This window comes from Zeus faber (assembly GCF_960531495.2).
Source record: "Zeus faber genome assembly, chromosome: 13".
In the NCBI taxonomy this organism is placed as follows: Eukaryota; Metazoa; Chordata; class Actinopteri; order Zeiformes; family Zeidae; genus Zeus; species Zeus faber.
In genome coordinates, this window is record NC_137198.1 from 17,602,042 (window position 1) to 17,626,719 (window position 24,678).

The 24,678-nt window shown below is 42.9% G+C and overlaps 3 protein-coding genes across 3 annotated transcripts; all 3 read right to left on the bottom strand.

Moving 5' to 3' along the window:
• LOC307238892 (interferon alpha-inducible protein 27-like protein 2B) lies at positions 1-7,681 on the bottom strand. The gene is made up of 8 exons (XM_080012046.1): positions 7,564-7,681; positions 7,402-7,437; positions 7,109-7,267; positions 6,321-6,388; positions 3,729-3,744; positions 1,336-1,371; positions 1,043-1,201; positions 1-322 (listed from the first exon to the last, which is right to left on the bottom strand). Exons 1-8 carry the CDS (start codon positions 7,571-7,573, stop codon positions 225-227), a joined length of 582 nt encoding a protein of 193 aa, XP_079868172.1. The 5' UTR covers positions 7,574-7,681; the 3' UTR covers positions 1-224.
• Positions 7,682-10,611: 2,930 nt separating this feature from the next.
• On the bottom strand, positions 10,612-12,333 carry LOC307238987 (interferon alpha-inducible protein 27-like protein 1). The gene is made up of 4 exons (XM_080012165.1): positions 12,111-12,333; positions 11,949-11,984; positions 11,656-11,814; positions 10,612-10,935 (listed from the first exon to the last, which is right to left on the bottom strand). The coding sequence occupies exons 1-4, from the start codon at positions 12,118-12,120 to the stop codon at positions 10,850-10,852; spliced, it is 291 nt and encodes a 96-aa protein (XP_079868291.1). The 5' UTR covers positions 12,121-12,333; the 3' UTR covers positions 10,612-10,849.
• A 3,977-nt stretch (positions 12,334-16,310) lies between these two features.
• On the bottom strand, positions 16,311-18,358 carry LOC307239240 (interferon alpha-inducible protein 27-like protein 2A). Its single transcript, XM_080012573.1, has 4 exons — positions 18,183-18,358; positions 18,021-18,056; positions 17,728-17,886; positions 16,311-17,007 (listed from the first exon to the last, which is right to left on the bottom strand). Exons 1-4 carry the CDS (start codon positions 18,190-18,192, stop codon positions 16,910-16,912), a joined length of 303 nt encoding a protein of 100 aa, XP_079868699.1. The 5' UTR covers positions 18,193-18,358; the 3' UTR covers positions 16,311-16,909.
• Positions 18,359-24,678: the final 6,320 nt, after the last annotated feature.

Here is a 24,678-nt window from a genome sequence, read left to right on the forward strand (position 1 = left end):
TTTAATTTGCATTCTGATAAGATGTGATGCCATTTTCAACATCACAAGGACAGAGAAGGAAAGTCTGAGGTCACCATATAACAGAGCCTTTTGGTCATTATGAAAATGACAGCTTGACTTGAGTTCATGGCAGTGAAGAAGGCAGAGTTTCTTCTCATGCATGCAAATAACCCATTAGAACGCTTATAGCAAAGAAACTGGATGTTTTAGGGTAATATTTAATATCAGATGAGTAGGGCCAACACTCCTCCCACTGCTCCTCCCACTGCTCCTCCAGTGGCGCCCACCGCAGCAGTGGCCGCTGTTGACAGACCTGCCATCCCTGGAAGATCAAATAACGACAAAGGAATAATGTGTGTGTGGAAGGAGTTCTCGGGTCAGTGTTTCCAGGCATTGCTCGCTATCATTAAATGGTAGATGGACTGGAGTTGATATAGCGCTGTTTCTTACTTTGTTACTTGCTCATCTGGAGGACTAAGTGGTTCTGTGCCTTGCTCAAGGGCACTTAGATCTCGCAATCACAGATTACAGAATCTCGATTTGCGCACGAAAAGAGCAACGTGCCCAAAAAAGATGCTTAAGTTACGATTCACTTGGAGAGAAAATGGCTGACTCGTAAACTGATCAAATAATTACTGGCAAAACAATTAAAAATACATTTTGCATAGTTCATACTGAATGTTCCCGATTTAAACTTTCACATTACACCCAAATAATCATTTGCAATTCCCTGCCAAATTCAAGAATTTCTAGAGACTACAGTTCGCAGGGATCTACAGTTTGCATTCTTTTGCCGAACCGTCCGACTCTCTCCCTGATCACCCCCTCTCCATGCGTTATGTACAGAAAAAAATCTTAACAACTTTTTAGGTGTTTAATTTGGAGGAACAGGGTACGGATCTCCGTGCTGCTCTCTGCAACCGGGGCGTCCGGACGCTGACGATTCACACATTTAAAATATATCTATGATTCCCCTTATTTATGATTCCTCATTTAAATGGGATCCCTGTGCAAAAAAACGTCATCGGTCAATGACTGATACCTGCTGTTTGCAGAACAGCCACCAAGCTGCCCGCTGCCACCCCTCCCCCGTTGGCGATGGCGGCTGCGGACATCATGCTGGCGCCGTAAGACCCGACGGCGATTCCAACTGAGGTGAACCCAAGGGCCGCCAGGGCAACAGGGGCCAAGGCCACAGAACCTGCTCAGGGGGGATAGTTAGAAAAAATATAACCAATCATAACAATCAAAGCCTGCTGTCATTTTATTGTTATATTGAAAGCGCGGCTCCAACAGGAAACATGACCCCACCATCTTTACTTCAAAATGTCTTACCGCCACCGACTATAGTTGCCGCGGCAATAGTAGTTACTAAACGGAGAAAAAGAGGAACAAGTGTTTAATTAGCTAAACACTCCAACATGAAAGAAGTCATGGCAGCAAAGGTTGAATAGCGTAAGATTTAAATGTTGAATATCAAATAAACAAGATACTCACAGAGTCCCATGGTGGACTAGGAAGGAAGGAAGACCAGGACTGTCTCTCTATGGACCGGGAAGCTGTTTACCGTCTCACCGTGGACCTGGAAGCTGTTTACCGTCTCACCGTGGACCTGGAAGCTGTTTACTGTCTCACCGTGGACCGGGAAGCTGTTTACCGTCTCACCGTGGACCGGGAAGCTGTTCACTGTCTCTCTGTGCCTCAAACCCCCTCCTATTTATATGTCACGAACAGCATCATTTCTGCAGAAACGAAACAAGCATTCCTACTCTATGAGTAACCCTAGTAGAACACTAGAGGCGGGCAGAGGATCGTTTTAATTGTGGACAAAAACAAGGTCAGTATTTCCGCATCCTCCATTCAAATATTTTCTCATGTATAACCGGAACCACCAGTCTATCTAGTCCAGGAAACCTAATAAACTGACGATGGTGAAGTCCCCTCGCTCAAATAAAGTTAACAAGTTTTACAACTGGCTTCACCACGTGGTCAAGCTGCAATATGGATTCACACAGTTCTTCCTGGTGAATTTTGCAGTGTAGGAAACTTACCTCCTGCTCAGGGTTGTCCTCTTTCACCCTTTCTCCTGGATTCTTTTGAGCAGTCCGACGTTTTTCCCCGTCATATTTGGCGATCCAACTGCGGTAACGTTGGCGAGTGTACCCCAAGGTAGCTTCTGCCTCTTGATGACCGCCGACACACTGTCATACAAGTCCTCTCCCCGTGTTTTCCCTTTTAGGGATTCCATGGCCAAAAACTCCTCCGTTTTCTCAAAATTGTCATTAATCCCTCTCTTTGTCAAGTCTTTGTCAATTAGTTCAACACGGCGAGTCGCTGTCCTGCGTGATAAGCACATTTTTTCAAATTTGTTCTTGCTCTCAGGACACAAGATACCTGTTGTCTCTACCATGCACTCTTTCGGAGAAAGGCTCGCTGGCTTTTGCTAATTTGAACGCCAGCAAATAACTTGCCTTCGTGCTTGATTCTTGGATGGCGGTTTGTCGGATAAAGGTGTTTTGCTGAGCCTGCAAGCCAGCTGCCAACCTCTGAGCGGTAGCCGTCCGTTCTTGCGGTGATTGTTTGTTAGCGTAATTAGCATGCTTGGTGGAAAAGTGACGGCTGATGTTGTATTCCTTTAAAACCGCAATAGTTTCTTGGCAAGTAAGACATACAGCCTTTGAGCGGACTTCAGTAAAGAAGTATTTAGTTGTCCATTCCTTATTAAACACTCGGCACTCACTGTCAACTTTTCTTTTCTTTGGCCCACTCATTGTTGCTGACATCAAAAACTAAAATAGATTAAAAAAACAAGACAAACAACACCTTCTTTGACTCTAATGAGCGGACAGCATATCAAGATAAATGTCCTCCCCCCAATTATCATTAATCAATAAAATCTTGACTTTTCCATTTCCTTATCCTCATATTATTCGATGTGTGTTACTGTTTTTCAGTCAACGGGTCGTATTGCCTAGAAATGATTGATTTAATGGTAGATCTTCAATAAAACCAACGATTCATCGAAACTCTAGTAGCCAACTGCAATACCTTGAGAATAACCCCCTTTTGCGCTGTAGTGCTTGAAAAGTTCTTGAAAAAAAACGCGATCATTGGAAAAACCTGTGATATTCCTCCTGGTTTTGCTATTGGAAATCGTAACGTAGTACAAAGTTTTCCAGAATCGATTTTACGACATTGATTATGCCAGGAGAATTTCATAATGTATGTAATGTATATTAATTAATATGTGTGTGTGTGTGTATATACACACACACACACACACACACACACATTAATTATGCTTCGCAATGTTCGTTTTATGTCCAATGAGTTGTCAAATAGGGCCTCGCTGCCCCCTACTGATTCCCTTGGGTATTACAGGGAGTCCGCAGCCGTTATTTATTTTCTTCATGTATGTTTATTTTATTTTTATTTTATTGTTCTCTGGCTCAGTGCAAAGGAGTAGGAGAATGGGGGTGGCTTCTTTGGGGTGAAAATGCCATTAAAATTGGGTTCCATTCTTGCCTGGGGCGCTGTTGGCACTGTGCTTCAGTGGGTTCTCTCCTCATTAGGGGCCTTTCTGTGTGGAGTTTGCATGTTCTCCCTATGCTCACATGGGGTTTCCTCCATATATCATCCGTAAACACAAAAAAAAACCATGCAGATCGTCGCCTGACCAGCATGACGTTTGAAATTGGTCCCAGGGTGCATCGCTGTATGTTGCCCACTGCTCCATGCAGCCCCCTGGAGGAAGGACAAGCCAGAAGGGGTTAAAAGCAGAGAACAAGTTTCACCAGCCACCATTTGAAGTGTGTGTGTGTGTGTGTGTGTTGGCCACCGTAGGTGCATGTGTTGTTGTGTTTGTGCCGTGTGACAAATAATTTTCTTATTCCATCTTAGCTATGACTAACTTTTCTTGTTTTTGGTGATGTTGACTGGTTTAGGTTGTTGTATTGAGAGAACTATGGACAGTAAATGCCGTTCAAAATGTAACACTTTCTAAGGCACTTTAATGGCACAGGTTAACAAAATGTTGCTCAGGCGATAGAGGAGGTTGTCTAGTGATGGGAAGGTGCCCGGGTCAATCCCCGGCTGCTAGAGAGCTGAAGTGTCCTTGAGCAAGATTGAAGGTTGCTCCGATGGTCGATGTCTGCTTTGTCTCTAGCCTCTCATGTAAGTCGCTTTGGACAAAAGCTTCTGATCAAATGTAAATGATTGATTTTCAGTCAGGTCACGTCACGTAACCTGGAAGCTATTAAAAAAGAAATTATGTTCTCAAAAAAGACCCACAAAATATTTTCCCATGCGGCATATATAATATTTTGATATTGGATTCATGCGAATAGGTCGTGTTATTGGGAAACTGCTAAAAAAAAAGGATTTTTTTATATGACCCTTTCAAATCAAAGCCTTTTCACCAACCAAGAAGAAAAGGAAGAAGACAGGTCATTTATTCCAAATCGAAAGCTCGATGCAATTGGAGGAGTCAGTGTTTTTCAACTCAAAACATCCAACTTTGCTTGGATACAAAGTTGATGAACAATTATAGATATTGAAATGTATTTATGCATAAATGAGGTCAATATAATTGTTCATTTTGGCTTATGCCCAATGCCATCAGCAGTAGGATTTTAAGAGCATTTAAATGCATCCATGAGGTAAATACCATCAGAGTATGTCACATTCCAACTAGGCTGCCATTATAGGCTCTGCTTTTCAGTGCTTATTGTTGTTCCCCGCTCTTTGCACTTTGTCGAACGTCGTCCACCAAGTTGACGCGTGGAGAAGCGAGGGCGCCATAGCCGGGATAGACGGAGCTCTGGTAGGATTCCTGCGGCTCCAAACCAGGAGGGAGGAGGATGAGGCAGGGCATCATAAAAAAGGGTGGACGATCTTCCCCGGAAATCGAAAAAAAAAGAGGAAAATCGTGCCGCGGAAACCCCAGCACCGGCCAAAGAAAGGGTGACGCTCAGGGTATGCAGAATGGTAAAAGTTGCAATGGTAAATTGAGCCTATTAATGAGCTGTGCGCGCCCAAGACATCTTCTGACATGAGCTCTGGCGTCGACGAGGTTTTCTAAACTTGTGAAATATAAGCATTTCAAAACGCTGAGCGACGTTGTAAGTAGTGGAATATCAGTAGTAAATAATGGTGCGTCATTGTAGATTGTATGGTGACAACAGCACGGCTTCACATGAAGTGAGTTTAACCCCTATCGCACCTTACACCTGCTCAATGTATCTAATCCAGCCACCCCCAATTTTTTTTTTCCGGAAACGACGAAGCCCACGACTTTCCGGCCGGAGGAAAGGGATGAGACCTGCGAAAACCAAATCACGAGGCACAACACGGGCAGAGGGGATCAAACATTTATTTACCCTTATTAAAAGTTACAATAAAACCATTGACATCTTTAAACAATAGCAAAATAAAGAGAACCAAAAAGATTGGCCAAACATATTTACAGAGACAAATTGCAGATAAAAAGCTCACATCTTGTATACAACCCCAACCCCTTCATCATAAACTCTGAAATGTGAACACCGCAAGACTCGAAGCTTGAATGTGGGATTTAGCCAGAAAAGAACTGAAAATGCACAAACAAGACATAGCTCTCTCCAACCCCCCCTGCCCCCCCTCCCGATTTTCACTTTTCTATACAGCACAAAATACTTGAAATTTTGGGGTAAAACGTAGGAATGTCGATCTCTAAAAATTAATAAGAATTTTGAAAGGTTTATGTGTCCATGTAACAGTCACTTTTGAGTGGGGACCCACAGGTCCCTTGAGTAGGGACATCTTAGGATCAGGAAATTTACACCTTAAATGTCAAATTAGGCAGCCATACTATTACAGCTGCGCTGTAGTCTCTCTCTGGTCAATAATTATGTGCTGCGGTGTTTAAAATCACATGACATAACAATATGCAGTGTATGAAATTGTTATATACTATTTTGCTCATTTGCATGCCAGTGATTGATTGTATATGTACCCGGCTCCTCCACTGGGAAGCCTTTCAAGACTTAAAATGTTGATGAAACACGAAAACAAAGTTACAGACAGATTTTTAATTTGCATTCTGATAAGATGTGATGCCATTTTCAACATCACAAGGACAGAGAAGGAAAGTCTGAGGTCACCATATAACAGAGCCTTTTGGTCATTATGAAAATGACAGCTTGACTTGAGTTCATGGCAGTGAAGAAGGCAGAGTTTCTTCTCATGCATGCAAATAACCCATTAGAACGCTTATAGCAAAGAAACTGGATGTTTTAGGGTAATATTTAATATCAGATGAGTAGGGCCAACACTCCTCCCACTGCTCCTCCCACTGCTCCTCCAGTGGCGCCCACCGCAGCAGTGGCCGCTGTTGACAGACCTGCCATCCCTGGAAGATCAAATAACGACAAAGGAATAATGTGTGTGTGGAAGGAGTTCTCGGGTCAGTGTTTCCAGGCATTGCTCGCTATCATTAAATGGTAGATGGACTGGAGTTGATATAGCGCTGTTTCTTACTTTGTTACTTGCTCATCTGGAGGACTAAGTGGTTCTGTGCCTTGCTCAAGGGCACTTAGATCTCGCAATCACAGATTACAGAATCTCGATTTGCGCACGAAAAGAGCAACGTGCCCAAAAAAGATGCTTAAGTTACGATTCACTTGGAGAGAAAATGGCTGACTCGTAAACTGATCAAATAATTACTGGCAAAACAATTAAAAATACATTTTGCATAGTTCATACTGAATGTTCCCGATTTAAACTTTCACATTACACCCAAATAATCATTTGCAATTCCCTGCCAAATTCAAGAATTTCTAGAGACTACAGTTCGCAGGGATCTACAGTTTGCATTCTTTTGCCGAACCGTCCGACTCTCTCCCTGATCACCCCCTCTCCATGCGTTATGTACAGAAAAAAATCTTAACAACTTTTTAGGTGTTTAATTTGGAGGAACAGGGTACGGATCTCCGTGCTGCTCTCTGCAACCGGGGCGTCCGGACGCTGACGATTCACACATTTAAAATATATCTATGATTCCCCTTATTTATGATTCCTCATTTAAATGGGATCCCTGTGCAAAAAAACGTCATCGGTCAATGACTGATACCTGCTGATTGCAGAACAGCCACCAAGCTGCCCGCTGCCACCCCTCCCCCGTTGGCGATGGCGGCTGCGGACATCATGCTGGCGCCGTAAGACCCGAGGGCGATTCCAACTGAGGTGAACCCAAGGGCCCCCAGGGCAACAGGGGCCAAGGCCACAGAACCTGCTCAGGGGGGACAGTTAGAAAAAATACAACCAATCATAACAATCAAAGCCTGCTGTCATTTTATTGTTATATTGAAAGCGCGGCTCCAACAGGAAACATGACCCCACCATCTTTACTTCAAAATGTCTTACCGCCACCGACTATAGTTGCTGCGGCAATAGTAGTTACTAAACGGAGAAAAAGAGGAACAAGTGTTTAATTAGCTAAACACTCCAACATGAAAGAAGTCATGGCAGCAAAGGTTGAATAGCGTAAGATTTAAATGTTGAATATCAAATAAACAAGATACTCACAGAGTCCCATGTTGGACAAGGAAGGAAGGAAGACCAGGACTGTCTCTCTATGGACCGGGAAGCTGTTTACCGTCTCACCGTGGACCGGGAAGCTGTTTACTGTCTCACCGTGGACCGGGAAGCTGTTTACTGTCTCTCTGTGCCTCAAACCCCCTCCTATTTATATGTCACGAACAGCATAATTTCTGCAGAAACGAAACAAGCATTCCTACTCTATGAGTAACCTTAGTAGAACACTAGAGGGGGGCAGAGGATCGTTTTGATTGTGGACAAAAACAAGGTCAGTATTTCCGCATCCTCTCTTCAAATATTTCCTCATCTATAACCGGAACCACCAGTCCATCTAGTCCAGGGGTGGGCAAACTTTTTGGCTCAGGGGCCACATTGACTTTTAAAATTTGACAGACGGGCCGGGTCAGCACAAGATGCATAAATATCAAACATAAACAGAAAAAAGCATTACAGTGTTAATACACTTACCTTTTAGTGGGAACGGTGTTGTTGATCACCAATTTTTGCCAGTGCATCGAAGTCTGGTGTTAGTTTTGTTGTGGCAATTCTCAGAACAGATCTGATGTGTTCAGCACTCAACTGGGATCTGTGGTGTGCTTTGTCGGTGTTCATCACACTAAAAGTCTGTTCTCACACATACGTAGAGGCAAACAACACCAGCATCCTCTGCGCCATCTTCTGGATGTTTGGAAATTTGGCTGCGCTTAATGAAGCATAAAACTCATCCAGTTTAAGAGAGTTGAACTTCTTCTTCAAGACGGTGTCACATTGGAGATCAATCAGTTCCAACTGCAACTCCTGTGCCGCCGTTTCAGGGTCTTGTGAGAAGGGACCTGACACCGGCTGAAGTGACTTGTCAATTTTTCCAAAATCAGAGAACCGACAGCAGAATTCTTCATGCAGGTCATCCGGTGATTTGCTGTATTTTTTCACATGTTGCGGGGCCTCTTTCAACGTAGCCAGTGTGAGGAAATGAGCGAATGACTTGTTTGACATTTGCTTTGAGAATGAAGCTAGCTTGGTTTTGAAGGCTCTGACGTTTGTATGCATTTCATGCACAAACTGGTCTTTCCCTTGCAGCTTCACGTTCAGCTAAATCTAAATCACAAAGCCAATCTGTGTCACTCAGCTCAGGAAACTTGTCAGCGTTCTCAAGTAGCTCCAAAAATGAGATCATCTCCTGTTTGAGCTCCCACACTCGTTGACATACTTTCCCCAAACTTAACCAGCGGACATTAGAACGGTAAAGCAAGTCCCCGTGATCAGCGTCAGTTTCTTCAAGAAACTTAATAAACTGACGATGGTGAAGTCCCCTCGCTCGAATAAAGTTAACAAGTTTTACAACTGGCTTCCCCACGTGGTCAAGCTGCACGGTTAGGGTTAGTTAACCCCTAACCCTAACCCTGACCCCTAACCCTAACCCTAACCCTAACCCTAACCCTAACCCATAACCCAAAGACATACAGACATACAGAGATTCCTTCCTTTGCAGTTCAATGCGTAACAAGTAACACATGAGTTGTTGATGGTGATGTTGACTAGTTATAGGTTGTTTTTTTGACACAGTGTACTCACAACATGAGTTCTTATCATTGACTTATCAGCACTAACATACAAAACAAAGACTAACACTATTTTTTTCTGATTCCTCACAGCATCTTCCACTTGTATCTGCTTGAATTGAGAAACAGGAACCCATTCACTTAAGTTAGAGGTTGCTCCAATGGTCCATGTCTGCTTTGATTGTTTCTAGCCTCTGTTTCTAGTTTCTAGAGTAAATGTAAAAGTAAATGACTGGTTTTCAGTCAGTGGGACACGTAACCTGGAAGCTGTTAAAAAATAAAGTATGTTCTGAAAAAGCCTCACAAAATATTTTCCCATGCGACATATATAATATTTTGATTTGGATTCATGTGAGTACTTCATGTAATTTGGAAGCCACTAGAAAAAAAAAAAGATTTATTACATGATCCTTCCAAATCAAGGCCGTCGCAACAGCCAAGAAGAAAATGAAAGAAAATTCGATGGAATTGGAAGAGTGAGTGTTTTTAAACTCAAAACATCCAAGTTTTTAAAACATTCCAATTAATTTCCGAGAGGCCCACATCTTCCACAACTTCAATGGCAGCCACTGCATTAGAGCAAAATAAAAAACATAATTATTTAAAGATTTTTTCTTTCAAATACATGAGTGATAATAACTAAGATAATTACGAGTAGAACAATGGATATTTAGCTAATATCAAATAAATAAGAGGCTTATTAACACCGACCCACGGCGAGGAGAGTTGTCGCTCTTAAACGTACCACTAGAGGGCGTCAGAGGGTCATTTACCTTATCAGGGAACATTATCTTTCTATTCAATAAATCCAATAAATGAACAATATTGTTTTATATTGACTGATGTTGTACTGTGTCTCAACGTGAATGAGTGTGGCATGCCATCACGTGTTCTGAGTGAAACACAGAAAAATGGATTTAAAAAAATTGCTCAATCAACCAAATTAACCAAGTTCAAGTTCAAGAGATTATTTGTGAAATGAACTAGTTACACACATCTGCACACTGTGGGGACTGTGGATCACAAAAGACACTAAATATACATCACCGGTCCATAAATGATTATGCCTAGGCATTTATTTACACTTCCGGAAGTATTGTGATTTTCTAAGTGGGTTATACTGGTTTAAAAAAAGGAACTTTGTGCGTGAGTGACCTCTAGAAATACAAGATATGTTAAAATAACACAGGGACTCACAGGTCCCTTGAGTAGGGACATCTTAGGATCAGGAAAATTACACCTTAAATGTCAAATTAGGCAGCCATACTATTACAGCTGCGCTGTAGTCTCTCTCTCTGGTCAATAATTATGTGCTGCGGTGTTTAAAATCACATGACATAACAATATGCAGTGTATGAAATTGTTATATACTATTTTGCTCATTTGCATGCCAGTGATTGATTGTATATGTACCCGGTTCCTCCACTGGGAAGCCTTTCAAGACTTTAAATGTTGATGAAACACGAAAACAAAGTTGCAGACAGATTTTTAATTTGCATTCTGATAAGATGTGATGCCATTTTCAACATCACAAGGACAGAGAAGGAAAGTCTGAGGTCACCATATAACAGAGCCTTTTGGTCATTATGAAAATGACAGCTTGACTTGAGTTCATGGCAGTGAAGAAGGCAGAGTTTCTTCTCATGCATGCAAATAACTCATGAGAACGCTTATAGGAAAGAAACTGGATGTTTTTTTGGTAATATTTAATATCAGATGAGTAGGGCCAACACTCCTCCCACTGCTCCTCCAGTGGCGCCCACCGCAGCAGTGGCCGCTGTTGACAGACCTGCCATCCCTGGAAGATCAAATAACGACAAAGGAATAATGGGTGTGTGGAAGGAGTTCTCGGGTCAGTGTTTCCAGGCATTGCTCGCTATCATTAAATGGTAGATGGACTGGAGTTGATATAGCGCTGTTTCTTACTTTGTTACTTGCTCATCTGGAGGACTAAGTGGTTCTGTGCCTTGCTCAAGGGCACTTAGATCTCGCAATCACAGATTACAGAATCTCGATTTGCGCACGAAAAGAGCAACGTGCCCAAAAAAGATGCTTAAGTTACGATTCACCTGGAGAGAAAATGGCTGACTCGTAAACTGATCAAATAATTACTGGCAAAACAATTAAAAATACATTTTGCATAATTCATACTGAATGTTCCCGATTTAAACTTTCACATTACACCCAAATAATCATTTGCAATTCCCTGCCAAATTCAAGAATTTCTAGAGACTACAGTTCGCAGGGATCTACAGTTTGCATTCTTTTGCCGAACCGTCCGACTCTCTCCCTGATCACCCCCTCTCCATGCGTTATGTGCAGAAAAAAATCTTAACAACTTTTTAGGTGTTTAATTTGGAGGAACAGGGTACGGATCTCAGTGTTGCTCTCTGCAACCGGGGCGTCCGGACGCTGACGATTCACACATTTAAAATATATCTATGATTCCCCTTATTTATGATTCCTCATTTAAATGGGATCCCTGTGCAAAAAAACGTCATCGGTCAATGACTGATACCTGCTGTTTGCAGAACAGCCACCAAGCTGCCCGCTGCCACCCCTCCCCCGTTGGCGATGGCGGCTGCGGACATCATGCTGGCGCCGTAAGACCCGACGGCGATTCCAACTGAGGTGAACCCAAGGGCCGCCAGGGCAACAGGGGCCAAGGCCACAGAACCTGCTCAGGGGGGATAGTTAGAAAAAATACAACCAATCATAACAATCAAAGCCTGCTGTCATTTTATTGTTATATTGAAAGCGCGGCTCCAACAGGAAACATGACCCCACCATCTTTACTTCAAAATGTCTTACCGCCACCGACTATAGTTGCCGCGGCAATAGTAGTTACTAAACGGAGAAAAAGAGGAACAAGTGTTTAATTAGCTAAACACTCCAACATGAAAGAAGTCATGGCAGCAAAGGTTGAATAGCGTAAGATTTAAATGTTGAATATCAAATAAACAAGATACTCACAGAGTCCCATGGTGGACTAGGAAGGAAGGAAGACCAGGACTGTCTCTCTATGGACCGGGAAGCTGTTTACCGTCTCACCGTGGACCTGGAAGCTGTTTACTGTCTCACCGTGGACCTGGAAGCTGTTTACTGTCTCACCGTGGACCTGGAAGCTGTTTACCGTCTCACCGTGGACCTGGAAGCTGTTTACCGTCTCACCGTGGACCGGGAAGCTGTTTTCCGTCTCACCGTGGACCGGGAAGCTGTTTACTGTCTCTCTGTGCCTCAAACCCCCTCCTATTTATATGTCACGAACAGCATCATTTCTGCAGAAACGAAACAAGCATTCCTACTCTATGAGTAACCCTAGTAGAACACTAGAGGCGGGCAGAGGATCGTTTTAATTGTGGACAAAAACAAGGTCAGTATTTCCGCATCCTCCATTCAAATATTTTCTCATGTATAACCGGAACCACCAGTCTATCTAGTCCAGGAAACCTAATAAACTGACGATGGTGAAGTCCCCTCGCTCGAATAAAGTTAACAAGTTTTACAACTGGCTTCACCACGTGGTCAAGCTGCAATATGGATTCACACAGTTCTTCCTGGTGAATTTTGCAGTGTAGGAAACTTACCTCCTGCTCAGGGTTGTCCTCTTTCACCCTTTCTCCTGGATTCTTTTGAGCAGTCCGACGTTTTTCCCCGTCATATTTGGCGATCCAACTGCGGTAACGTTGGCGAGTGTACCCCAAGGTAGCTTCTGCCTCTTGATGACCGCCGACACACTGTCATACAAGTCCTCTCCCCGTGTTTTCCCTTTTAGGGATTCCATGGCCAAAAACTCCTCCGTTTTCTCAAAATTGTCATTAATCCCTCTCTTTGTCAAGTCTTTGTCAATTAGTTCAACACGGCGAGTCGCTGTCCTGCGTGATAAGCACATTTTTTCAAATTTGTTCTTGCTCTCAGGACACAAGATACCTGTTGTCTCTACCATGCACTCTTTCGGAGAAAGGCTCGCTGGCTTTTGCTAATTTGAACGCCAGCAAATAACTTGCCTTCGTGCTTGATTCTTGGATGGCGGTTTGTCGGATAAAGGTGTTTTGCTGAGCCTGCAAGCCAGCTGCCAACCTCTGAGCGGTAGCCGTCCGTTCTTGCGGTGATTGTTTGTTAGCGTAATTAGCATGCTTGGTGGAAAAGTGACGGCTGATGTTGTATTCCTTTAAAACCGCAATAGTTTCTTGGCAAGTAAGACATACAGCCTTTGAGCGGACTTCAGTAAAGAAGTATTTAGTTGTCCATTCCTTATTAAACACTCGGCACTCACTGTCAACTTTTCTTTTCTTTGGCCCACTCATTGTTGCTGACATCAAAAACTAAAATAGATTAAAAAAACAAGACAAACAACACCTTCTTTGACTCTAATGAGCGGACAGCATATCAAGATAAATGTCCTCCCCCCAATTATCATTAATCAATAAAATCTTGACTTTTCCATTTCCTTATCCTCATATTATTCGATGTGTGTTACTGTTTTTCAGTCAACGGGTCGTATTGCCTAGAAATGATTGATTTAATGGTAGATCTTCAATAAAACCAACGATTCATCGAAACTCTAGTAGCCAACTGCAATACCTTGAGAATAACCCCCTTTTGCGCTGTAGTGCTTGAAAAGTTCTTGAAAAAAAACGCGATCATTGGAAAAACCTGTGATATTCCTCCTGGTTTTGCTATTGGAAATCGTAACGTAGTACAAAGTTTTCCAGAATCGATTTTACGACATTGATTATGCCAGGAGAATTTCATAATGTATGTAATGTATATTAATTAATATGTGTGTGTGTGTGTATATACACACACACACACACACACACACACATTAATTATGCTTCGCAATGTTCGTTTTATGTCCAATGAGTCCGCAGCCGTTATTTATTTTCTTCATGTATGTTTATTTTATTTTTATTTTATTGTTCTCTGGCTCAGTGCAAAGGAGTAGGAGAATGGGGGTGGCTTCTTTGGGGTGAAAATGCCATTAAAATTGGGTTCCATTCTTGCCTGGGGCGCTGTTGGCACTGTGCTTCAGTGGGTTCTCTCCTCATTAGGGGCCTTTCTGTGTGGAGTTTGCATGTTCTCCCTATGCTCACATGGGGTTTCCTCCATATATCATCCGTAAACACAAAAAAAAACCATGCAGATCGTCGCCTGACCAGCATGACGTTTGAAATTGGTCCCAGGGTGCATCGCTGTATGTTGCCCACTGCTCCATGCAGCCCCCTGGAGGAAGGACAAGCCAGAAGGGGTTAAAAGCAGAGAACAAGTTTCACCAGCCACCATTTGAAGTGTGTGTGTGTGTGTGTGTGTTGGCCACCGTAGGTGCATGTGTTGTTGTGTTTGTGCCGTGTGACAAATAATTTTCTTATTCCATCTTAGCTATGACTAACTTTTCTTGTTTTTGGTGATGTTGACTGGTTTAGGTTGTTGTATTGAGAGAACTATGGACAGTAAATGCCGTTCAAAATGTAACACTTTCTAAGGCACTTTAATGGCACAGGTTAACAAAATGTTGCTCAGGCGATAGAGGAGGTTGTCTAGTGATGGGAAGGTGCCCGGGTCAATCCCCGGCTGCTAGAGAGCTGAAGTGTCCTTGAGCAAGATTGAAGGTTGCTCCGATGGTCGATGTCTGCTTTGTCTCTAGCCTCTCATGTAAGTCGCTTTGGACAAAAGCTTCTGATCAAATGTAAATGATTGATTTTCAGTCAGGTCACGTCACGTAACCTGGAAGCTATTAAAAAAGAAATTATGTTCTCAAAAAAGACCCACAAAATATTTTCCCATGCGGCATATATAATATTTTGATATTGGATTCATGCGAATAGGTCGTGTTATTGGGAAACTGCTAAAAAAAAAGGATTTTTTTATATGACCCTTTCAAATCAAAGCCTTTTCACCAACCAAGAAGAAAAGGAAGAAGACAGGTCATTTATTCCAAATCGAAAGCTCGATGCAATTGGAGGAGTCAGTGTTTTTCAACTCAAAACATCCAACTTTGCTTGGATACAAAGTTGATGAACAATTATAGATATTGAAATGTATTTATGCATAAATGAGGTCAATATAATTGTTCATTTTGGCTTATGCCCAATGCCATCAGCAGTAGGATTTTAAGAGCATTTAAATGCATCCATGAGGTAAATACCATCAGAGTATGTCACATTCCAACTAGGCTGCCATTATAGGCTCTGCTTTTCAGTGCTTATTGTTGTTCCCCGCTCTTTGCACTTTGTCGAACGTCGTCCACCAAGTTGACGCGTGGAGAAGCGAGGGCGCCATAGCCGGGATAGACGGAGCTCTGGTAGGATTCCTGCGGCTCCAAACCAGGAGGGAGGAGGATGAGGCAGGGCATCATAAAAAAGGGTGGACGATCTTCCCCGGAAATCGAAAAAAAAAGAGGAAAATCGTGCCGCGGAAACCCCAGCACCGGCCAAAGAAAGGGTGACGCTCAGGGTATGCAGAATGGTAAAAGTTGCAATGGTAAATTGAGCCTATTAATGAGCTGTGCGCGCCCAAGACATCTTCTGACATGAGCTCTGGCGTCGACGAGGTTTTCTAAACTTGTGAAATATAAGCATTTCAAAACGCTGAGCGACGTTGTAAGTAGTGGAATATCAGTAGTAAATAATGGTGCGTCATTGTAGATTGTATGGTGACAACAGCACGGCTTCACATGAAGTGAGTTTAACCCCTATCGCACCTTACACCTGCTCAATGTATCTAATCCAGCCACCCCCAATTTTTTTTTTCCGGAAACGACGAAGCCCACGACTTTCCGGCCGGAGGAAAGGGATGAGACCTGCGAAAACCAAATCACGAGGCACAACACGGGCAGAGGGGATCAAACATTTATTTACCCTTATTAAAAGTTACAATAAAACCATTGACATCTTTAAACAATAGCAAAATAAAGAGAACCAAAAAGATTGGCCAAACATATTTACAGAGACAAATTGCAGATAAAAAGCTCACATCTTGTATACAACCCCAACCCCTTCATCATAAACTCTGAAATGTGAACACCGCAAGACTCGAAGCTTGAATGTGGGATTTAGCCAGAAAAGAACTGAAAATGCACAAACAAGACATAGCTCTCTCCAACCCCCCCTGCCCCCCCTCCCGATTTTCACTTTTCTATACAGCACAAAATACTTGAAATTTTGGGGTAAAACGTAGGAATGTCGATCTCTAAAAATTAATAAGAATTTTGAAAGGTTTATGTGTCCATGTAACAGTCACTTTTGAGTGGGGACCCACAGGTCCCTTGAGTAGGGACATCTTAGGATCAGGAAATTTACACCTTAAATGTCAAATTAGGCAGCCATACTATTACAGCTGCGCTGTAGTCTCTCTCTGGTCAATAATTATGTGCTGCGGTGTTTAAAATCACATGACATAACAATATGCAGTGTATGAAATTGTTATATACTATTTTGCTCATTTGCATGCCAGTGATTGATTGTATATGTACCCGGCTCCTCCACTGGGAAGCCTTTCAAGACTTAAAATGTTGATGAAACACGAAAACAAAGTTACAGACAGATTTTTAATTTGCATTCTGATAAGATGTGATGCCATTTTCAACATCACAAGGACAGAGAAGGAAAGTCTGAGGTCACCATATAACAGAGCCTTTTGGTCATTATGAAAATGACAGCTTGACTTGAGTTCATGGCAGTGAAGAAGGCAGAGTTTCTTCTCATGCATGCAAATAACCCATTAGAACGCTTATAGCAAAGAAACTGGATGTTTTAGGGTAATATTTAATATCAGATGAGTAGGGCCAACACTCCTCCCACTGCTCCTCCCACTGCTCCTCCAGTGGCGCCCACCGCAGCAGTGGCCGCTGTTGACAGACCTGCCATCCCTGGAAGATCAAATAACGACAAAGGAATAATGTGTGTGTGGAAGGAGTTCTCGGGTCAGTGTTTCCAGGCATTGCTCGCTATCATTAAATGGTAGATGGACTGGAGTTGATATAGCGCTGTTTCTTACTTTGTTACTTGCTCATCTGGAGGACTAAGTGGTTCTGTGCCTTGCTCAAGGGCACTTAGATCTCGCAATCACAGATTACAGAATCTCGATTTGCGCACGAAAAGAGCAACGTGCCCAAAAAAGATGCTTAAGTTACGATTCACTTGGAGAGAAAATGGCTGACTCGTAAACTGATCAAATAATTACTGGCAAAACAATTAAAAATACATTTTGCATAGTTCATACTGAATGTTCCCGATTTAAACTTTCACATTACACCCAAATAATCATTTGCAATTCCCTGCCAAATTCAAGAATTTCTAGAGACTACAGTTCGCAGGGATCTACAGTTTGCATTCTTTTGCCGAACCGTCCGACTCTCTCCCTGATCACCCCCTCTCCATGCGTTATGTACAGAAAAAAATCTTAACAACTTTTTAGGTGTTTAATTTGGAGGAACAGGGTACGGATCTCCGTGCTGCTCTCTGCAACCGGGGCGTCCGGACGCTGACGATTCACACATTTAAAATATATCTATGATTCCCCTTATTTATGATTCCTCATTTAAATGGGATCCCTGTGCAAAAAAACGTCATCGGTCAATGACTGATACCTGCTGTTTGCAGAACAGCCACCAAGCTGCCCGCTGCCACCCCTCCCCCGTTGGCGATGGCGGCTGCGGACATCATGCTGGCGCCGTAAGACCCGAGGGCGATTCCAACTGAGGTGAACCCAAGGGCCCCCAGGGCAACAGGGGCCAAGGCCACAGAACCTGCTCAGGGGGGATAGTTAGAAAAAATACAACCAATCATAACAATCAAAGCCTGCTGTCATTTTATTGTTATATTGAAAGCGCGGCTCCAACAGGAAACATGACCCCACCATCTTTACTTCAAAATGTCTTACCGCCACCGACTATAGTTGCCGCGGCAATAGTAGTTACTAAACGGAGAAAAAGAGGAACAAGTGTTTAATTAGCTAAACACTCCAACATGAAAGAAGTCATGGCAGCAAAGGTTGAATAGCGTAAGATTTAAATGTTGAATATCAAATAAACAAGATACTCACAGAGTCCCATGGTGGACTAGGAAGGAAGGAAGACCAGGACTGTCTCTCTATGGACCGGGAAGCTGTTTACCGTCTCACCGTGGACCTGGAAGCTGTTTACCGTCTCACCGTGGACCTGGAAGCTGTTTACTGTCTCACCGTGGACCGGGAAGCTGTTTACCGTCTCACCGTGGACCGGGAAGCTGTTCACTGTCTCTCTGTGCCTCAAACCCCCTCCTATTTATATGTCACGAACAGCATCATTTCTGCAGAAACGAAACAAGCATTCCTACTCTATGAGTAACCCTAGTAGAACACTAGAGGCGGGCAGAGGATCGTTTTAATTGTGGACAAAAACAAGGTCAGTATTTCCGCATCCTCCATTCAAATATTTTCTCATGTATAACCGGAACCACCAGTCTATCTAGTCCAGGAAACCTAATAAACTGACGATGGTGAAGTCCCCTCGCTCGAATAAAGTTAACAAGTTTTACAACTGGCTTCACCACGTGGTCAAGCTGCAATATGGATTCACACAGTTCTTCCTGGTGAATTTTGCAGTGTAGGAAACTTACCTCCTGCTCAGGGTTGTCCTCTTTCACCCTTTCTCCTGGATTCTTTTGAGCAGTCCGACGTTTTTCCCCGTCATATTTGGCGATCCAACTGCGGTAACGTTGGCGAGTGTACCCCAAGGTAGCTTCTGCCTCTTGATGACCGCCGACACACTGTCATACAAGTCCTCTCCCCGTGTTTTCCCTTTTAGGGATTCCATGGCCAAAAACTCCTCCGTTTTCTCAAAATTGTCATTAATCCCTCTCTTTGTCAAGTCTTTGTCAATTAGTTCAACACGGCGAGTCGCTGTCCTGCGTGATAAGCACATTTTTTCAAATTTGTTCTTGCTCTCAGGACACAAGATACCTGTTGTCTCTACCATGCACTCTTTCGGAGAAAGGCTCGCTGGCTTTTGCTAATTTGAACGCCAGCAAATAACTTGCCTTCGTGCTTGATTCTTGGATGGCGGTTTGTCGGATAAAGGTGTTTTGCTGAGCCTGCAAGCCAGCTGCCAACCTCTGAGCGGTAGCCGTCCGTTCTTGCGGTGATTGTTTGTTAGCGTAATTAGCATGCTTGGTGGAAAAGTGACGGCTGATGTTGTATTCCTTTAAAACCGCAATAGTTTCTTGGCAAGTAAGACATACAGCCTTTGAGCGGACTTCAGTAAAGAAGTATTTAGTTGTCCATTCCTTATTAAACACTCGGCACTCACTGTCAACTTTTCTTTTCTTTGGCCCACTCATTGTTGCTGACATCAAAAACTAAAATAGATTAAAAAAACAAGACAAACAACACCTTCTTTGACTCTAATGAGCGGACAGCATATCAAGATAAATGTCCTCCCCCCAATTATCATTAATCAATAAAATCTTGACTTTTCCATTTCCTTATCCTCATATTATTCGATGTGTGTTACTGTTTTTCAGTCAACGGGTCGTATTGCCTAGAAATGATTGATTTAATGGTAGATCTTCAATAAAACCAACGATTCATCGAAACTCTAGTAGCCAACTGCAATACCTTGAGAATAACCCCCTTTTGCGCTGTAGTGCTTGAAAAGTTCTTGAAAAAAAACGCGATCATTGGAAAAACCTGTGATATTCCTCCTGGTTTTGCTATTGGAAATCGTAACGTAGTACAAAGTTTTCCAGAATCGATTTTACGACATTGATTATGCCAGGAGAATTTCATAATGTATGTAATGTATATTAATTAATATGTGTGTGTGTGTGTATATACACACACACACACACACACACACACATTAATTATGCTTCGCAATGTTCGTTTTATGTCCAATGAGTTGTCAAATAGGGCCTCGCTGCCCCCTACTGATTCCCTTGGGTATTACAGGGAGTCCGCAGCCGTTATTTATTTTCTTCATGTATGTTTATTTTATTTTTATTTTATTGTTCTCTGGCTCAGTGCAAAGGAGTAGGAGAATGGGGGTGGCTTCTTTGGGGTGAAAATGCCATTAAAATTGGGTTCCATTCTTGCCTGGGGCGCTGTTGGCACTGTGCTTCAGTGGGTTCTCTCCTCATTAGGGGCCTTTCTGTGTGGAGTTTGCATGTTCTCCCTATGCTCACATGGGGTTTCCTCCATATATCATCCGTAAACACAAAAAAAAACCATGCAGATCGTCGCCTGACCAGCATGACGTTTGAAATTGGTCCCAGGGTGCATCGCTGTATGTTGCCCACTGCTCCATGCAGCCCCCTGGAGGAAGGACAAGCCAGAAGGGGTTAAAAGCAGAGAACAAGTTTCACCAGCCACCATTTGAAGTGTGTGTGTGTGTGTGTGTGTTGGCCACCGTAGGTGCATGTGTTGTTGTGTTTGTGCCGTGTGACAAATAATTTTCTTATTCCATCTTAGCTATGACTAACTTTTCTTGTTTTTGGTGATGTTGACTGGTTTAGGTTGTTGTATTGAGAGAACTATGGACAGTAAATGCCGTTCAAAATGTAACACTTTCTAAGGCACTTTAATGGCACAGGTTAACAAAATGTTGCTCAGGCGATAGAGGAGGTTGTCTAGTGATGGGAAGGTGCCCGGGTCAATCCCCGGCTGCTAGAGAGCTGAAGTGTCCTTGAGCAAGATTGAAGGTTGCTCCGATGGTCGATGTCTGCTTTGTCTCTAGCCTCTCATGTAAGTCGCTTTGGACAAAAGCTTCTGATCAAATGTAAATGATTGATTTTCAGTCAGGTCACGTCACGTAACCTGGAAGCTATTAAAAAAGAAATTATGTTCTCAAAAAAGACCCACAAAATATTTTCCCATGCGGCATATATAATATTTTGATATTGGATTCATGCGAATAGGTCGTGTTATTGGGAAACTGCTAAAAAAAAAGGATTTTTTTATATGACCCTTTCAAATCAAAGCCATTTCACCAACCAAGAAGAAAAGGAAGAAGACAGGTCATTTATTCCAAATCGAAAGCTCGATGCAATTGGAGGAGTCAGTGTTTTTCAACTCAAAACATCCAACTTTGCTTGGATACAAAGTTGATGAACAATTATAGATATTGAAATGTATTTATGCATAAATGAGGTCAATATAATTGTTCATTTTGGCTTATGCCCAATGCCATCAGCAGTAGGATTTTAAGAGCATTTAAATGCATCCATGAGGTAAATACCATCAGAGTATGTCACATTCCAACTAGGCTGCCATTATAGGCTCTGCTTTTCAGTGCTTATTGTTGTTCCCCGCTCTTTGCACTTTGTCGAACGTCGTCCACCAAGTTGACGCGTGGAGAAGCGAGGGCGCCATAGCCGGGATAGACGGAGCTCTGGTAGGATTCCTGCGGCTCCAAACCAGGAGGGAGGAGGATGAGGCAGGGCATCATAAAAAAGGGTGGACGATCTTCCCCGGAAATCGAAAAAAAAAGAGGAAAATCGTGCCGCGGAAACCCCAGCACCGGCCAAAGAAAGGGTGACGCTCAGGGTATGCAGAATGGTAAAAGTTGCAATGGTAAATTGAGCCTATTAATGAGCTGTGCGCGCCCAAGACATCTTCTGACATGAGCTCTGGCGTCGACGAGGTTTTCTAAACTTGTGAAATATAAGCATTTCAAAACGCTGAGCGACGTTGTAAGTAGTGGAATATCAGTAGTAAATAATGGTGCGTCATTGTAGATTGTATGGTGACAACAGCACGGCTTCACATGAAGTGAGTTTAACCCCTATCGCACCTTACACCTGCTCAATGTATCTAATCCAGCCACCCCCAATTTTTTTTTTCCGGAAACGACGAAGCCCACGACTTTCCGGCCGGAGGAAAGGGATGAGACCTGCGAAAACCAAATCACGAGGCACAACACGGGCAGAGGGGATCAAACATTTATTTACCCTTATTAAAAGTTACAATAAAACCATTGACATCTTTAAACAATAGCAAAATAAAGAGAACCAAAAAGATTGGCCAAACATATTTACAGAGACAAATTGCAGATAAAAAGCTCACATCTTGTATACAACCCCAACCCCTTCATCATAAACTCTGAAATGTGAACACCGCAAGACTCGAAGCTTGAATGTGGGATTTAGCCAGAAAAGAACTGAAAATGCACAAACAAGACATAGCTCTCTCCAACCCCCCCTGCCCCCCCTCCCGATTTTCACTTTTCTATACAGCACAAAATACTTGAAATTTTGGGGTAAAACGTAGGAATGTCGATCTCTAAAAATTGATAAGAATTTTGAAAGGTTTATGTGTCCATGTAACAGTCACTTTTGAGTGGGGACCCATAGGTCCCTTGAGTAGGGACATCTTAGGATCAGGAAATTTACACCTTAAATGTCAAATTAGGCAGCCATACTATTACAGCTGCGCTGTAGTCTCTCTCTGGTCAATAATTATGTGCTGCGGTGTTTAAAATCACATGACATAACAATATGCAGTGTATGAAATTGTTATATACTATTTTGCTCATTTGCATGCCAGTGATTGATTGTATATGTACCCGGCTCCTCCACTGGGAAGCCTTTCAAGACTTAAAATGTTGATGAAACACGAAAACAAAGTTACAGACAGATTTTTAATTTGCATTCTGATAAGATGTGATGCCATTTTCAACATCACAAGGACAGAGAAGGAAAGTCTGAGGTCACCATATAACAGAGCCTTTTGGTCATTATGAAAATGACAGCTTGACTTGAGTTCATGGCAGTGAAGAAGGCAGAGTTTCTTCTCATGCATGCAAATAACCCATTAGAACGCTTATAGCAAAGAAACTGGATGTTTTTTGGTAATATTTAATATCAGATGAGTAGGGCCAACACTCCTCCCACTGCTCCTCCCACTGCTCCTCCAGTGGCGCCCACCGCAGCAGTGGCCGCTGTTGACAGACCTGCCATCCCTGGAAGATCAAATAACGACAAAGGAATAATGGGTGTGTGGAAGGAGTTCTCGGGTCAGTGTTTCCAGGCATTGCTCGCTATCATTAAATGGTAGATGGACTGGAGTTGATATAGCGCTGTTTCTTACTTTGTTACTTGCTCATCTGGAGGACTAAGTGGTTCTGTGCCTTGCTCAAGGGCACTTAGATCTCGCAATCACAGATTACAGAATCTCGATTTGCGCACGAAAAGAGCAACGTGCCCAAAAAAGATGCTTAAGTTACGATTCACTTGGAGAGAAAATGGCTGACTCGTAAACTGATCAAATAATTACTGGCAAAACAATTAAAAATACATTTTGCATAGTTCATACTGAATGTTCCCGATTTAAACTTTCACATTACACCCAAATAATCATTTGCAATTCCCTGCCAAATTCAAGAATTTCTAGAGACTACAGTTCGCAGGGATCTACAGTTTGCATTCTTTTGCCGAACCGTCCGACTCTCTCCCTGATCACCCCCTCTCCATGCGTTATGTACAGAAAAAAATCTTAACAACTTTTTAGGTGTTTAATTTGGAGGAACAGGGTACGGATCTCCGTGCTGCTCTCTGCAACCGGGGCGTCCGGATGCTGACGATTCACACATTTAAAATATATCTATGATTCCCCTTATTTATGATTCCTCATTTAAATGGGATCCCTGTGCAAAAAAACGTCATCGGTCAATGACTGATACCTGCTGATTGCAGAACAGCCACCAAGCTGCCCGCTGCCACCCCTCCCCCGTTGGCGATGGCGGCTGCGGACATCATGCTGGCGCCGTAAGACCCGACGGCGATTCCAACTGAGGTGAACCCAAGGGCCCCCAGGGCAACAGGGGCCAAGGCCACAGAACCTGCTCAGGGGGGACAGTTAGAAAAAATACAACCAATCATAACAATCAAAGCCTGCTGTCATTTTATTGTTATATTGAAAGCGCGGCTCCAACAGGAAACATGACCCCACCATCTTTACTTCAAAATGTCTTACCGCCACCGACTATAGTTGCCGCGGCAATAGTAGTTACTAAACGGAGAAAAAGAGGAACAAGTGTTTAATTAGCTAAACACTCCAACATGAAAGAAGTCATGGCAGCAAAGGTTGAATAGCGTAAGATTTAAATGTTGAATATCAAATAAACAAGATACTCACAGAGTCCCATGTTGGACAAGGAAGGAAGGAAGACCAGGACTGTCTCTCTATGGACCGGGAAGCTGTTTACCGTCTCACCGTGGACCGGGAAGCTGTTTACTGTCTCACCGTGGACCGGGAAGCTGTTTACTGTCTCTCTGTGCCTCAAACCCCCTCCTATCTATATGTCACGAACAGCATAATTTCTGCAGAAACGAAACAAGCATTCCTACTCTATGAGTAACCTTAGTAGAACACTAGAGGGGGGCAGAGGATCGTTTTGATTGTGGACAAAAACAAGGTCAGTATTTCCGCATCCTCTCTTCAAATATTTCCTCATCTATAACCGGAACCACCAGTCCATCTAGTCCAGGGGTGGGCAAACTTTTTGGCTCAGGGGCCACATTGACTTTTAAAATTTGACAGACGGGCCGGGTCAGCACAAGATGCA

Bases quoted from the DNA above. Each gene is read 5' to 3' on its own strand.
- LOC307239240 (XM_080012573.1), bottom strand. The intron at 17,887-18,020 runs GTAAGACATTTT...CCCCCTGAGCAG, and splicing joins GGCAACTATAGTCGGTGGCG to GTTCTGTGGCCTTGGCCCCT. The intron at 17,008-17,727 runs GTATCAGTCATT...TTGATCTTCCAG, and splicing joins GGCTGTTCTGCAAACAGCAG to GGATGGCAGGTCTGTCAACA.
- LOC307238892 (XM_080012046.1), bottom strand. The intron at 7,268-7,401 runs GTAAGACATTTT...CCCCCTGAGCAG, and splicing joins AGCAACTATAGTCGGTGGCG to GTTCTGTGGCCTTGGCCCCT. The intron at 6,389-7,108 runs GTATCAGTCATT...TTGATCTTCCAG, and splicing joins GGCTGTTCTGCAATCAGCAG to GGATGGCAGGTCTGTCAACA.
- LOC307238987 (XM_080012165.1), bottom strand. The intron at 11,815-11,948 runs GTAAGACATTTT...CCCCCTGAGCAG, and splicing joins GGCAACTATAGTCGGTGGCG to GTTCTGTGGCCTTGGCCCCT. The intron at 10,936-11,655 runs GTATCAGTCATT...TTGATCTTCCAG, and splicing joins GGCTGTTCTGCAAACAGCAG to GGATGGCAGGTCTGTCAACA.